The sequence below is a fragment of the Haliotis rubra genome, unplaced genomic scaffold, assembly GCF_003918875.1.
Source record: "Haliotis rubra isolate DU_JTF1 unplaced genomic scaffold, ASM391887v1 Scf909, whole genome shotgun sequence".
NCBI lineage: Eukaryota > Metazoa > Mollusca > Gastropoda > Lepetellida > Haliotidae > Haliotis > Haliotis rubra.
Genome location: NW_025767645.1, coordinates 216,783 through 230,777, shown reverse-complemented (window position 1 = coordinate 230,777; position 13,995 = coordinate 216,783). Strand labels below are relative to the sequence as shown.

Here is a 13,995-nt window from a genome sequence, read left to right as displayed (position 1 = left end):
AGTGTGGGGCTGGAAGTGTGGGGCTGGAAGTGTGGGGCTGGAAGTGTGGGGCTGGAAGTGTGTGCCTGGGAAGTGTGGGGCTGGAGAGTGTGGGGCTGGAAGTGTGGGGCTGGAAGTGTGGGGCTGGAAAGGTGCCTGGAAGTGTGGGGCTGGAAAGTGTGGGGCTGGAGTGTGAGGGGGCTGGAAGTGTGGGGCTGGGAGTGTGTCGTGCCTGGAAGTGTGGGGCTGGAAGTGTGGGGGCTGGAAGTGTGGGAGCTGGAAGTGTGTGGGGCTGGAAGTGTGTGCCTGGAGGTGTGGGAGCTGGAAGTGTGTGGCTGGAAGTGTGGGGCTGGGAGTGTGGGGCTGGAAGTGTGGGGGCTGGAAGTGTGGGGCTGGGGGCTGGGAGTGTGGGGCTGGAAGTGTGTGGCTGGAAGTGTAGCTGAGCTCCTGGAAGTGTGGGGCTGGAAGTGTGGGGCTGGAAGTGTGGGGCTGGAAGTGTGGGGCTGGAAGTGTGGGGCTGGAAGTGTGGGGCTGGAAGTGTGGGGCTGGAAGTGTGGGAGGCTGGAAGTGGTGGGGCTGGGAGTGTGGGGCTGGAAGGAGGTGTGGAAGGTGTGGAAGTGTGGGGCTGGAAGTGTGGGGCTGGAGGTGTGGGGCTGGAAGTGTGGGGAGGCTGGAAGTGTGGGGCCTGGAAGTGTGGGAGCTGGAAGTGTGGGAGCTGGGAAGTGTGGGGCTGGAGAGTGGGGCTGAGGGTAATGTGGCAGCTAAGAAGTTTATGAGGCTGGAAGTGTGGGGCTGGAGAGTGTGAGGTAGAGAGTGTAGGGGCTGGAAGTCATGGGAGCTAGAGAAGTGTGGGAGGCTAGAAGTCACGAGGGCTGGAAGTCTGAAGAGGGCTGGAAGTCTGGGGGCACAGAGAAGTGTGGGCCTGGAAGTGTGGTAGAGCTTAAAGAAGGCTAAGTGGGCTAAGAAGTGTAGGAGCACAGAGGTAATGGGGCTAGAGTGTGTGCACCTAGAGAGGTATAGGAGGAGAAGTGTGGGAGCTGGAGAGATGTGTGTGGCTGGAGAGTGTGATAGCTAGAGGTGTAAGGAGCTAGAGGCTCCTAGGAGGTGTGGGGCTGGAGAGTGTGGGGCACAAAGAGGTCTGGGGAGCTGGAGAGCGTGGGGCTGGGAAGAGTAGGAGGCTGGAAGAATTGGGGCTGGAGAAGCGCTGGAAACATGGGGCTAGAGAAGATGGGGCTAGAGGTCATGAGGTGTGTGCCTGGAGAGTGTGTGGCTGGGAGAGTGTGGGGGCTGGAGCTCCTGGAAGTGTGGGGAGAGTGTGAAGCTGGAAGTGTGGGAGCTGGAAGCTCACTGGAAGTGTGGGACTGGAAGTGTGGCCCAGCTAGAAGTCTAGAGATGTGGGGCTAGGAAGTGTGAGCTGGAAGTGTGAGCTGCTAAGAGGAGAGTGTGGGAGCTAGAGAAGTGTGGGGAAGTGTGGGGCTGGAGGTGGCCTGGAGTGTGGCTGGAAGTGTGGGGCTGGAGGTGTGGCGCTGGAGAGGGTGTGAGAGCTGGAGAGGTGTGCCTGGAAGTGTAAGCACAGAGTGCTGGAGAAGAGGTGTGGGGCTGGAAGTGTGAAAGGAGCTGGGAAGTGGGGGCTGGAAGTGTAGGGCTGGAGACCCTGGGAAGTAGAGTCAGCTGGAAGGTGGGGCTAGAGTACTGGGAGGCTGGAAGAGGTGGGGCTGGAGGTGTGGGGCACAGAGGTGTGGGGCTGGAGAAGTCACTGGAGATGGGAGCTGGAAGTGTGTGGGGCTGGAGGTGTGTGGCTGGAGAAGTGTGGGAGCTGGGGGTGTGTGCCTGGAGTGTGAGGCTGGAGGTGTGGGGCTGGAGGTGTGGGAGCTGGAAGTGTGGGAGCTGGAGGTGTGGGAGCTGGGATGTGGGGCTGGAGCAAGAGAGCTGGAGGTGTGGGGCTGGGAGGTGTGGGGCTGGAGGTGTGGGGCTGGAGGCGTGGGGCTGGAGTGTGTGGGGCTGGAGGTGTGGGGCTGGAGCTCATGGATGTGGGGCTGGAGGTGTGGGGCTGGAGAGAGTGTGGGGCTGGAGGTGTGGTGGAGGTGTGGGGCTGGAAGTGTGGGAGGCTGGAAGTGTGGTGGCTGGAGATTGTGGAGCTGGAGGTGTAAGGGAGCTGGAGTGTGGCTCCTGGAGGTGTGGGAGCTGGAGAGGTGTAGGGCTGGAGAAGGTGTGTGCCTGGAGGTGGCAGGCTGGAGTGTGGGGCTGGCTCCTGGAGGTGTGGGGAGCTGGAAGTTAGTAGGGCTGGAGAGGTGGGAGCCTGGAGGTGTGGGGCCAGGGAAGTGTGGGGCTGGAAGTGTGGGGCTGGAGGTGTGAAGCTGGAGGTGTGGGGCTGGAGTGTGTGGGGCTGGAAGATTAATGGGGCTGGAGGTGTGGGGAGCTGGGAGAGATTAGGGCACTGGAGGAGTTTGGGGCTGGGAGTGTGGGGCTGGAGGGTGTGGGGCTGAGGTGGGGCTAAGAGGGGTTACAGAGGTGTGAGGAGCTGGAGTGTGGGGCTGGAGGTGTAGGGCTGGAAGGAGGTGGAGCTGGAAGATTAAGTGGGGCTGGAGAGGTGTGGGAGCTGGAGAGTGTGTGGGGAGGTGCTGGCTGGAGTGTGGGGCTGGAGGTGTGGGGCTGGAGAGGTGGGCTGGGCTGGCAAGTGGGGCTGAGAGTGTGGGGCTGGAAGGTGTGGGAGCACAGAAGTGTGGGAGCTGGAGGTGTGGGGCAAGAGTGTGGAATTTTGGGGCTGGAAGTGTGGGGCTGGAAGTGTGGGAGCTGGAAGTGTGGGGCTGCCAGGGAAATGTGGGGCTGGAAGTGTGGGGCTGGAGGAGTGTGCTGGAGGGCTGGGAAAGGTGTGGGCTCCTGGGAAGTGTGGGGCTGGAGAGGTGTGGGGCACAGAGTTGTGAGAGGTGTGGGGAGCTGGAGGTGTGAGGCTGGAGGTGTGGGAGGCTGGAAGAAGTAGGTGGGGCTGGAGAGGTGTGGGAGCTGGTTAGAGGTGTGGGGAGGCTCACAGAGGTGTGGGGCACAGAGAGGTGTGGGCTGGAGAGGTGTGTGCCTGGAGAGTGGGGCACAAGAGATTAGTGGGGCACAGAGGTGTGCAGGTTGGGAGAAGTCAGAAGGAGTGCTAGGAAGTCTTGAGGAGCTGGAGAAGTGTGGGAGCTGAGACTGGAAGTGGTTGAGGGGCTAGAGAGGATCTGGCTGGAGCAGAGATCAGGATTAAGCCCTAAGAAGTGTAGGAGCTTAGAAGTGTGGGAGCTGGAGGAATTAAAGGGAAGGCTGGAGGGTAGAGGTGTGTGGCCTGGAAGTGTAATGCCAGAGTGGGGCTGGTGGGAGCTAGAGTCACAAGGCTTGAAGTGTGGGAGCTGGAGAGTCAGTCGATGCCTGGAGAAGTGTAGGAGGCTGGAAGTGTGAATAGGGAAGTGTGGGGCTGGAGCAGTGTGTGCCTGGAGAGTCACTGGAGGGTGGCTGGAGAGGTGTGGCACCTGAAGTGTCTGGGGGGCTGGAGAGTCTGGGGCTGGAAGTGTAAGGGGCTGGAAGTCTAGGAGAGGTGTGGGAGGAGCTAGAGAGGCTGGGAGGTGTAGAGTGTAAGGGCAGCTGGAGTGTAGGGGCTGGAGAGTCACAGGGAGGTGTGGAGGCTGTCAGTGTGTGCTGGAGAGGTGTGGTGAGGGCTGAGAGGCTAAGAGTGAGACTGGAGGAGTGTGGGGACTGGAAGTGTGGCTGGAGGAGAGGTATAGGAGCTAGAGTGTAAGGAGCTAGAGAAATTGGGGCTGGAAGTGTATGGAGCTGGAAAAGTGTGGGGAGCTGGAGAGTCTGGGGGCCAGGCTGGAGAGTGTAGGAGGCCCCTGGAAGGAGTGTAGGAGCTAGAGGAATTGGGGGCTGGAAGTGTGGGGCTGGAAGGTGTGGGAGCTGGAGAGAGGGTGTGTGCCTGGGAGGTGTCCAGGGCTGGAGAGGAGTGGGAGCTGGAGTGTGTGTAGCCTGGAGTGTGAAGCTGGAAGGTGTGGGGCTGGAGCTCCCTGGAGGGAGCCACAGGAGTCTGGAGCTGGGAGAATCTGAGGGCTGGAAGAGAGGTGGAGGAAGCTGGAAGTGGGCACCTAGGAGTGTGGGGTTGGAGAAGTGTAGAGGGACAGAAGTTTAATAGAAGGCTACAGAAAGTGTGGGACCACAGAAGTGTGGGGCTGGAGGCTAGAGTCACAGGGAGGGCTCCTGGAGAGTGTGGGGCTGGAGAGGTGGGATGCTGGAAGGTGTGGGGCTTAGAGATGTGAGGGAGCTGGAAGGAGTGTGGGGCTGGAGGTGTGTGCACAGAAGTGTGGGGCTGGGAGGTGGGGGCTGGAGGAGTGTGGGAGCTGGGAGCTGGGAGGAGCACAAGGAGCTAGAAAGATGTGGGAGCTGGAAGAGATTAGGGCTGGAGGGAAGGGTGGGAGGCTGGAAGTGTAGAGGGCTGGAAGTGTGCAGGGGCTGGGAAGTCTGCTGGAAGGGCTGGAAGGCGTGGAAGAAGTGTGAGGCTGGAAGTGTCGTGCACCCTGGGAAGTGTAGGTGGGGAGCTGGAAGAGGTGGCTCCTGGAAGTGTGGGGCTGGAAGTGTGGGAGGGCTGGGAAGAGGTGGGGAGGGAGGTGTGGGGTTGGAGAGTATGCAGGAGGCTGGAGAGGTGTGGGGCTGGAGAAGATGTGGGGCTGGAGTGTGGCAGAGGAGCTGGAGAGTCACCCAGAGGGCTAGAGGTAGTGGTGCCTAGAGAGTGTGAGGAGCTAGAAGGGAAGTGTGCATAGGGCTGGAAGTATTAGGGGGCTGGGAAGTGTGGGGCTGGAGGTGTGGAGCTGGGAAGTGTGGCTGCCTGGAGAAGTGTGCTGGGAGGGCTGGAGCTGGAGGTGTGGAAGGGAAGTGTGGGGCTGGAGGTGTGGGAGGCTGGAAGAGTAGGGCCTGGAAGTGTGGGGCTGGATGTGTGGGGCTGGAAGTGTGTGGGGCTGGAAGTGTGTGCCTGGAGAGTGTGGGGCTGGAAGTGTGGGGCTGGGAAGTAATGGGGCTGGAAGTTTGAGGCTGGAAGTCTTGGGGCTGGGAAGTGGGTGCACACAAGAAGATGTGGGGCTGGGTGTGTGAGGGAGTGTGGGGCTGGAAGTGTGTGTGTGCCTGGAAACAGAAGTGTGGGGCTGGAGAAGTGTGTGCCTGGAAGTCTGGGAGGCTGGAGAGTCTGAGGGGCTGGAAGGTGTAGGGGCTGGGAACCTGGAAGTGGGGTGGAGAGGTAATGGGAGCTGGAAGTGTGGGGGCTGTAAGGTCTGGGGAGTCTTGAGGATTGGAGAGGTCTGGGAGCTGGAAGGTGTGGGAGTGTGGAAGGAAGTGGGTACCTGGGAAGTGTAGGACTGGAGAGTGTGTGCCTGGAGGAAGTGTGGGGCTAGGAAGTGTGGGGCTGGGAGCTGGAAGTGTGAAGGGGAGTGTAGAGGCTGGAGGTGCATAGGGGGCTGGAGAGTGCTTTGGGAGCTAGAGAGAAGTGCGTAGCTGGAAGTGCACAGAAGTAAGAAGGAGGGCTGGGAGTATGGAAGCCTGGAAGTGTGGGACTGGAAGTGTGGGAGCTGGAAGTGTGGGGGCTGGGCTGCCAGAAAGTGTATGCACCTGGAAGTGTGAGGCTGGAAGGTGTAAGGGCTGGAAGTAATAGGAGCTGGAAGTGTGTGCCTGGAGGTGTGGGGCTGGAAGTAATGGGGCTGGAAGTGTGGGCCTGGAGAAGTGTGGGCGCTGGAAGTGTGGGCCTGGAAGTGTGGGGCTGGAAGTGTGTGCCTGGAAGTGGTAGGGCTGGAAGTGTGGGAGGTGTGGGCTGGAAGTGTGGGGCTGGAAGTGTGTGCTGGAAGTGTAAAAAGGGCTGGATGTGTGGGGCTGGAAGTGTGGGCTGGAAAGGTGGGGAAGTGTGGCCTGGAAGTGTGGGGCTGGAAGTGTGGACCTGGAAGGTGTGTGGCTGGAAGTGTGGGCTGGAAGTCTTGGTAGGGGCTGGAAGTGTGGGGCTGGAAGTGCTTGGGGCTGGAAGTGTGGGGCTGGAAGTGTGTGGCTGGAAGTGTGGGGCTGGAAGTGTGGGGCTGGAAGTGTGGGGCTGGAAGTGTGTGCCTGGAAGTGTGCCTGGAGTGTGGGGCTGGAAGTATGGGGCTGGAAGTGTGGGGCTGGAAGTGTGGGCCTGGAAGTGTGGGGCTGGAAGTGTGGAGGAAGGTGTGGGGCTGGAAGTGTGGTGCCTGGAAGTGTGGGGCTGGAAGTGTGCCTGATTAAGGGTACTGGAAGTGTGGGGCTGGAAGGTGGGGCTTGGGGTGTGGGGCTGGAGTGTGTGAGGGCTGGAGTGGAGCGTGCCTGGAAGTGTGGGCTGGAGGAAGTGGGGGAGTGTGGGGCTGGAAGTGTGGGGCTGGAAGTCACGGGGCCTGGAAGTGCGTGCCTGGAAGTGTGGGGCTGGAAGTGTGTGTGCCTGGAAGTGTGGGGCTGGAAGTGTGTGCCTGGAAGAGTGTGGGGCTGGAAGTGTGGGGCTGGAAGTGTGGGGGAGGTGTGGGGCTGGAAGTGTGGGGCTGGAAGTGTGGCTGGAAGTGCGTGGAGCTGGAAGTGTGGGGCTGGAAGTGTGAGGAGCTGGAAGTGTGGGGCTGGAAGTGTGTGCCTGGAAGTGTGGGGCTGGAAGTGTGTGACTGGAAGTGTGGGCCTGGAAGTGTGAGGACTGGAAGTGTGTGCCTGGAAGTGTGGGGCTGGAAGTGTGTGCCTGGAAGTGTGGGGCTGGAAGTGTGGGGCTGGAAGTGTGGCGCTGCCTCGGCAAGTGTACTACTGTCAGGAAGTTTGACCGGAATCAGTCCCCACACAACCCCCCACGGCTGGAAGATCAGGTAGCTCTGAAGATTGCCAGTGTTCTGCGGCAGCGGGTAAAGGCTGAGACGACGCCAGTACATGTCTTTTATGTTGAGGAGATTTTGAGATAGAGATGAAGCGGCAACAGACAAGTCCTTCCATTCCATGAAGAGCTGACACTCAACAAGCAGAGATGGACGATGACCCAGCTGGTCTCCTGTGTACTGCCAAACCGTCAACGCCGCACCTATGAATGTCTACGACGTGTGGTGCCCGTCCCCCACCCCGCAACAGGCAGTATACAGAACTGGACTAGAGGCACGCGACTCAAGGATCAGATGACATCTGGGGTGAAGACACCACTGGAGTTCCGGTCAGCTGCTGGACACTAAGCTAAATTAACGTAAATGTCGGTAAATTGTGTAAAACATTAATGTTATGACAGTGTGAAAAATTTGTAAAAATTAAAGGTAAAAATGATTTTTTCCTTATCCTCATGCTTATTGCTTGTCTCCTTCCTCTTGCGAATTTTAGTGGAACACTTGTATCTCCTATTGAAGCTCCCTTCAATAAAAAGAGACGTGAGCAATCAGCACCCTTCTTAATAAGTGTCCCATGTATCCCAGCAGTCAGCCACCAGATAAGATGACTACTTCAGCAGCAAGCAGGTATAGACGTTCTGTTCCAGAAAGGCAAGTCCATCCAGCACCACCTCCAAGCCACAGGCAAACCACCGACAACAAGAAAAGATGATCCCTCGGGAGTAGTCTACCAGATTCGTTGTCAATGCGGAGACTTCTCTATTGGCGAAACATCCCTCCCGCTCCCACTTTGAATTTAAGAACACAAAACTTCAGAAAAAAACACTAAATTCTCCATAGGTGACCGCAGTCAAGCCAACTCTGACCGTGCCCTCCTATGGAAGAACCTCGACGTCCTGGAGATCATCGAGCAGACTACAAGATTAGGAAACTCCTTGAAGCCATAAAAACCCGATGCTTCAACCCCACCATAAATCATGATCAAGGTTATTAGAGTCAACCTTTAATAACAACCAATCACTCTGTACATCAACCTGCTCTGCTCAAATCCCTAATTAGATTTCCAGTGTATATCAACCTTGTCAATTGTACATACCCACTATGCTGCTATGTATATATTCTCCTTGTTTCAACTCTGTGTATCACTTGCTTAGTGATGGTGCTGGTACCTCCACCGAAATGTCGACGCACTCATTGCAATAAAGAAGTTGACCTTGCTGTGTTTCTGGGTAGTTTCGTTTGTTGTTTAAAGCTTCACTCAACAACATCGCCTTCTACATGAACCACACAATCCAGTGACTGCCATCATGAGCAGCAATCTGGTGGAATATCATAATGACATGCATCAACTAAGTCGGCGAATCTACCCCAGGTTGTCATGGGTTGCAGTGAATCAGTCTGGTCTGTCGTCCTGCTTGATGTTGTCATGGGTTGCAGTGAATCAGTCTAGTCTGTCGTCCTGCTTGATGTTGTATGGGTTGCAGTAATTACGTGAATCAGTAGAAAGTCTGGTCTGTCGTCCTGGTTGATGCTGTATGGGTTGCAGTAATTATGTGAATCAGTAGAAAGTCTGGTCTGTCGTCCTGCTTGATGTTGTATGGGTTGCAGTAATTATGTGAATCAGTAGAAAGTCTGGTCTGTTGTCCTGCTTGATGTTGTATGGGTTGCAGTAATTATGTGAATCAGTAGAAAAAGTCTGGTCTGTTGTCCTGCTTGATGTTGTATGGGTTGCAGTAATTATGTAAATCAGTAGAAAGTCTGGTCTGACTTCCTGCTTGATGTTGTATGGGTTGCAGTAATTATGTGAATCAGTAGAAAGTCTGGTCTGTTGTCCTGCTTGATGTTGTATGGGTTGCAGTAATTATGTGAATCAGTAGAAAGTCTGGTCTGTTGTCCTGCTTGATGTTGTATGGGTTGCAGTAATTATGTGAATCAGTAGAAAGTCTGGTCTGTCGTCCTGCTTGATGTTGTATGGGTTTCAGTAATTATGTGAATCAGTGCTTGAGTAAAGTCTGGTCTGTTGTCCTGCTTGATGTTGTATGGGTTGCAGTAATTATGTGAATCAGTAGAAAGTCTGGTCTGTTGTCCTGCTTGATGTTGTATGGGTTGCAGTAATTATGTGAATCAGTAGAAAGTCTGGTCTGTCGTCCTGCTTGATGTTGTATGGGTTGCAGTAATTATGTGAATCAGTAGAAAGTCTCGTCTGTTGTCCTGCTTGATGTTGTATGGGTTGCAGTAATTATGTGAATCAGTAGAAAGTCTGGTCTGTTGTCCTGCTTGATGTTGTATGGGTTGCAGTAATTATGTGAATCAGTAGAAAGTCTGGTCTGTTGTCCTGCTTGATGTTGTATGGGTTGCAGTAATTATGTGAATCAGTAGAAAGTCTGGTCTGTTGTCCTGCTTGATGTTGTATGGGTTGCAGTAATTATGTGAATCAGTAGAAAGTCTGGTCTGTCGTCCTGGTTGATGCTGTATGGGTTGCAGTAATTATGTGAATCAGTAGAAAGTCTGGTCTGTCGTCCTGCTTGATGTTGTATGGGTTGCAGTAATTATGTGAATCAGTAGAAAGTCTGGTCTGTTGTCCTGCTTGATGTTGTATGGGTTTCAGTAATTATGTGAATCAGTAGAAAGTCTGGTCTGTTGTCCTGCTTGATGTTGTATGGGTTGCAGTAATTATGTGAATCAGTAGAAAGTCTGGTCTGTCGTCCTGCTTGATGTTGTATGGGTTGCAGTAATTATGTGAATCAGTAGAAAGTCTGGTCTGTGGTCCTGCTTGATGTTGTATGGGTTGCAGTAATTATGTGAATCAGTAGAAAGTCTGGTCTGTCGTCCTGCTTGATGTTGTATGGGTTTCAGTAATTATGTGAATCAGTAGAAAGTCTGGTCTGTTGTCCTGCTTGATGTTGTATGGGTTGCAGTAATTATGTGAATCAGTAGAAAGTCTGGTCTGTCGTCCTGCTTGATGTTGTATGGGTTGCAGTAATTATGTGAATCAGTAGAAAGTCTGGTCTGTTGTCCTGCTTGATGTTGTATGTTTGTGTTTCAGGTACGAGGCAGAGAACAGGTACTCGAAAGACTTGCATAAACTGGAGAGAAACATGAAGCTGAAAGATGACATAGGGTGAGTGATTAGATAAGCAGGAAATTAGTGCGAGCAATTTATTAATGCGAAAAATGACTCTGCACTCTTCTCACATTATATTATAATGACGCATTTCAGTCCTACCATGTCTCCTTTTGAGAACTTAATAAAAGACAGAAAATGTAAATCTCTTCTCGTCTTTATTGTCTTCAGGTTAGCAATCATCATAACCATACAGACTATCACAACAATTCAGACATCTTCCTGAATTAATTTACAAATGAACACTAATATCCGTGACACTAATTGATATCCATTGAACTTATTCATCGGTAAATTATGTAACAATAGCGGAAGTGTTGACACTACACATTACACCAATACAGGTCACTTCCTCATTACAGGTAGCTCAAACCGCATGGTATTATCACTGGTTACAATCACTGGTCATTGTTTAAAGTCACTCAAGCACATCAGCCAGATCGGACATTCTCCAAACACGCCAAATCTTTTCACAATCTTTGCATTCATTGTTCTGCTGATCTGGGGCTATTGTTCGATCCCCTGTCCAGTACTATATTTACGGAGACAACACGTGTGCCCGATTAGCGTGGGATTAATTAATTAAAAATTTGTTTAATGAGTGGGGCCAGCTGGGATCCTGATATTCTACCCTGGATATTCTACCCTGGATATTCTACCCTGGATATTCTACCCTGGATATTCTACCCTGGATATTCTACCCTGGATATTCTACCCTGGATATTCTACCCTGGGTACTAGTCACCTCTCATTGTATCCTTCATTAGAACGTACATGTAAATAGCTAAAAATGCTTTTGATACATTCCCCCATACTTCAGCAGAAGATGTGTCATATTTGGTGATGGACTTTTGCAACAATAGACAACCACATGTTGTTGTCAACAGAGCTGGACAACAATAGACAACAACGTGTTGTTGTCAACAGAGCTGGACAACAATAGACAACCACATGCTGGACAACAATCACATGTTGGCTGGAGCTGGACAACAATAGACAACCACATGTTGTTGTCACAGAGCTGGACAACAATAGACAACCACATGTTGTTGTGTTCTCAACAGCTGGACAACAATAGCTGGACAACCATAGTCAACAGCTGGACAACAATAGACAACCACATGTTGTTGTCAACAGCTGGACAACAATAGACAACCACATGTTGTTGTCAACAGCTGGACAACAATAGACAACCACATGTTGTTGTCAACAGCTGGACAACAATAGTATTGTTGTCAACCACATGTTGTTGTCAACAGCTGGACAACAATAGACAACCACATGTTGTTGTCAACAGAGCTGGACAACAATAGACAACCACATGTTGTTGTTCTCAACAGAGCTGGACAACAATAGACAACCACATGTTGTTGTCAACAGAGCTGGACAACAATAGACAACCACATGTTGTTGTCAACAGCTGGACAACAATAGACAACCACATGTTGTTGACAACAGCTGGACAACAATAGACAACCACATGTTGTTGTCAACAGCTGGACAACAATAGAGAACCACATGTTGTTCTCAACAGAGCTGGACAACAATAGACAACCACATATTGTTCTCAACAGAGCTGGACAAAGCACTTGACCTACTGGATTGATGTTTTACCGTCATGGCCATCACTATGAGGGCTAAGTTTTCCACTTATCAGTTTCCATTGTTTTCATTGTTATGTTGAAACAATAAGCTGAGCGGAAATAAGTCCTTAAACAGCAAGGAAATAATTAAATATTGTAAATGTAGTTTTGTGTTCAAATCAAACATCACTAGAAAGGCAGTAGGATACGTGTGGTAGTGACAGACAGTAACTGACAGTGATGTGAAATATATTTATTTGTTTCATGTTTGCTCGCTATCTATTGATAATTTATCAATATTTAGTGAATGATTATCAAGTTCTGTGATCTATATCGATAGCCAACCCTAATGGCAACAGTGTAGTAATTTCCACTTTTGTCAAAGGGGTGGCTGTTTTGTGTGCAGAGTGTCTGATTGTTGCAGGGACAGTTTGATCTTGATTCAGAGTGCCTGATCTTTTCCTGGAGTGTCTGACTCTCTTGTCTGGAACAGTAGATCATCATGAGTGTCTCTTCTTCTTGTGGAGTTCCTGATCTTGTTCTAGAGTGACTCAGTGTCTTGTTCTAGAGTGACTCAGTGTCTTGTTCTAGAGTGACTCAGTGTCTTGTTCTAGAGCAACTCAGTGTCTTGTTCTAGAGTGACTCAGTGTCTTGTTCTAGAGTGACTCAGTGTCTTGTTCTAGAGCAACTCAGTGTCTTGTTCTAGAGCAACTCAGTGTCTTGTTCTAGAGCAACTCAGTGTCTTGTTCTAGAGCAACTCAGTGTCTTGTTCTAGAGTGAGTGTCTTGTTCTAGAGTGTCTTGTTCTAGAGCAACTCAGTGTCTTGTTCTAGAGAGTTCTCTAGAGCGAGTGTCTTGTTCTAGAGTGACTCAGTGTCTTGTTCTAGAGTGACTCAGTGTCTTGTTCTAGAGTGACTGAGTGTCTTGTTCTAGAGCAACTCAGTGTCTTGTTCTAGAGTGACTGAGTGTCTTGTTCTAGAGCAACTCAGTGTCTTGTTCTAGAGTGACTCAGTGTCTTGTTCTAGAGTGACTCTTGTTCTCTTGTGACTCAGTGTCTTGACTCAGTGTCTTGTTCTAGAGTGTCTTGTTCTAGAGCAACTCAGTGTCTTGTTCTAGAGTGACTGAGTGTCTTGTTCTAGAGCAACTCAGTGTCTTGTTCTAGAGTTCTGTGTGTCTTGTTCTAGAGCAACTCAGTGTCTTGTTCTAGAGTGACTGAGTGTCTTGTTCTAGAGTGACTCAGAGTGTCTTGTTCTAGAGTGACTCAGTGTCTTGTTCTAGAGCAACTGAGTGTCTTGTTCTAGAGTGACTCAGTGTCTTGTTCTAGACTCAGTGTCTTGTTCTGTGTCTTGTCTCTAGAGCAAACTTCTAGAGTGTCTTGTTCTAGAGCAACTCAGTGTCTTGTTCTAGAGTGACTCAGTGTCTTGTTCTAGAGTGACTGAGTGTCTTGTTCTAGAGTGACTCAGTGTCTTGTTCTAGAGTGACTCAGTGTCTTGTTCTAGAGACTCAGTGTCTTGTTCTAGAGCAACTCAGTGTCTTGTTCTAGAGTGACTGAGTGTCTTGTTCTAGAGTGACTCAGTGTCTTGTTCTAGAGTGACTCAGTGTCTTGTTCTAGAGTGACTGAGTGTCTTGTTCTAGAGCAACTCAGTGTCTTGTTCTAGACTGAGTGTCTTGTTCTAGAGCTGACTGAGTGTCTTGTTCTAGAGCAACTCAGTGTCTTGTTCTAGAGCAACTGAGTGTCTTGTTCTAGAGCAACTCAGTGTCTTGTTCTAGAGCAGACTCAGTGTCTTGTTCTAGAGTGACTGAGTGTCTTGTTCTAGAGCAACTCAGTGTCTTGTTCTAGAGCAACTCAGTGTCTTGTTCTAGAGTGACTCAGTGTCTTGTTCTAGAGTGACTCAGTGTCTTGTTCTAGAGTCAACTCTAGAGCAACTGAGTGTCTTGTTCTAGAGCAACTCAGTGTCTTGTTCTAGAGTCTTGTTCTAGAGTGACTCAGTCAGTGTCTTGTTCTAGAGCAACTGAGTGTCTTGTTCTAGAGTGACTGAGTGTCTTGTTCTAGAGTGACTGAGTGTCTTGTTCTAGAGTTCTAGTGACTCAGTGTCTTGTTCTAGTGTCTTGTTCTAGAGTGACTGAGTGTCTTGTTCTAGAGACTCAGTGAGTGACTGAGTGTCTTGTTCTGTTCTAGAAGCAACTCAGTGTCTTGTTCTAGAGCAACTCAGTGTCTTGACTCAGTGTCTTGTTCTAGAGCAACTCAGTGTCTTGTTCTAGAGCAACTGAGTGTCTTGTTCTAGAGTGACTGAGTGTCTTGTTCTAGAGCAACTCAGTGTCTTGTTCTAGAGTGACTCAGTGTCTTGTTCTAGAGCAACTCAGTGTCTTGTTCTTGTTCTTGAGCAACTCAGTGTCTTGTTCTAGAGTGACTCAGTGTCTTGTTCTAGAGTGTCTTGTTCTGACTGAGTGTCTTG

The 13,995-nt window shown here is 51.2% G+C and overlaps 1 protein-coding gene across 9 annotated transcripts in view; it reads left to right on the top strand.

Moving 5' to 3' along the window:
* Window positions 1-13,995, top strand: part of LOC124264093 (proline-serine-threonine phosphatase-interacting protein 1-like) — a 112,751-nt gene that overhangs the window by 49,875 nt on the left and 48,881 nt on the right. For all 9 annotated transcript variants that reach the window (XR_006895041.1, XR_006895042.1, XM_046698819.1 and 6 more), the window contains exon 3: window positions 9,880-9,954. Coding sequence is in view for 7 of the 9 variants with exons in the window: in XM_046698819.1 (XP_046554775.1) it covers window positions 9,880-9,954 (75 nt within the window). In the remaining 2 variants the exon portion in view is untranslated. The remainder of the gene's footprint in view (window positions 1-9,879; window positions 9,955-13,995) is intronic.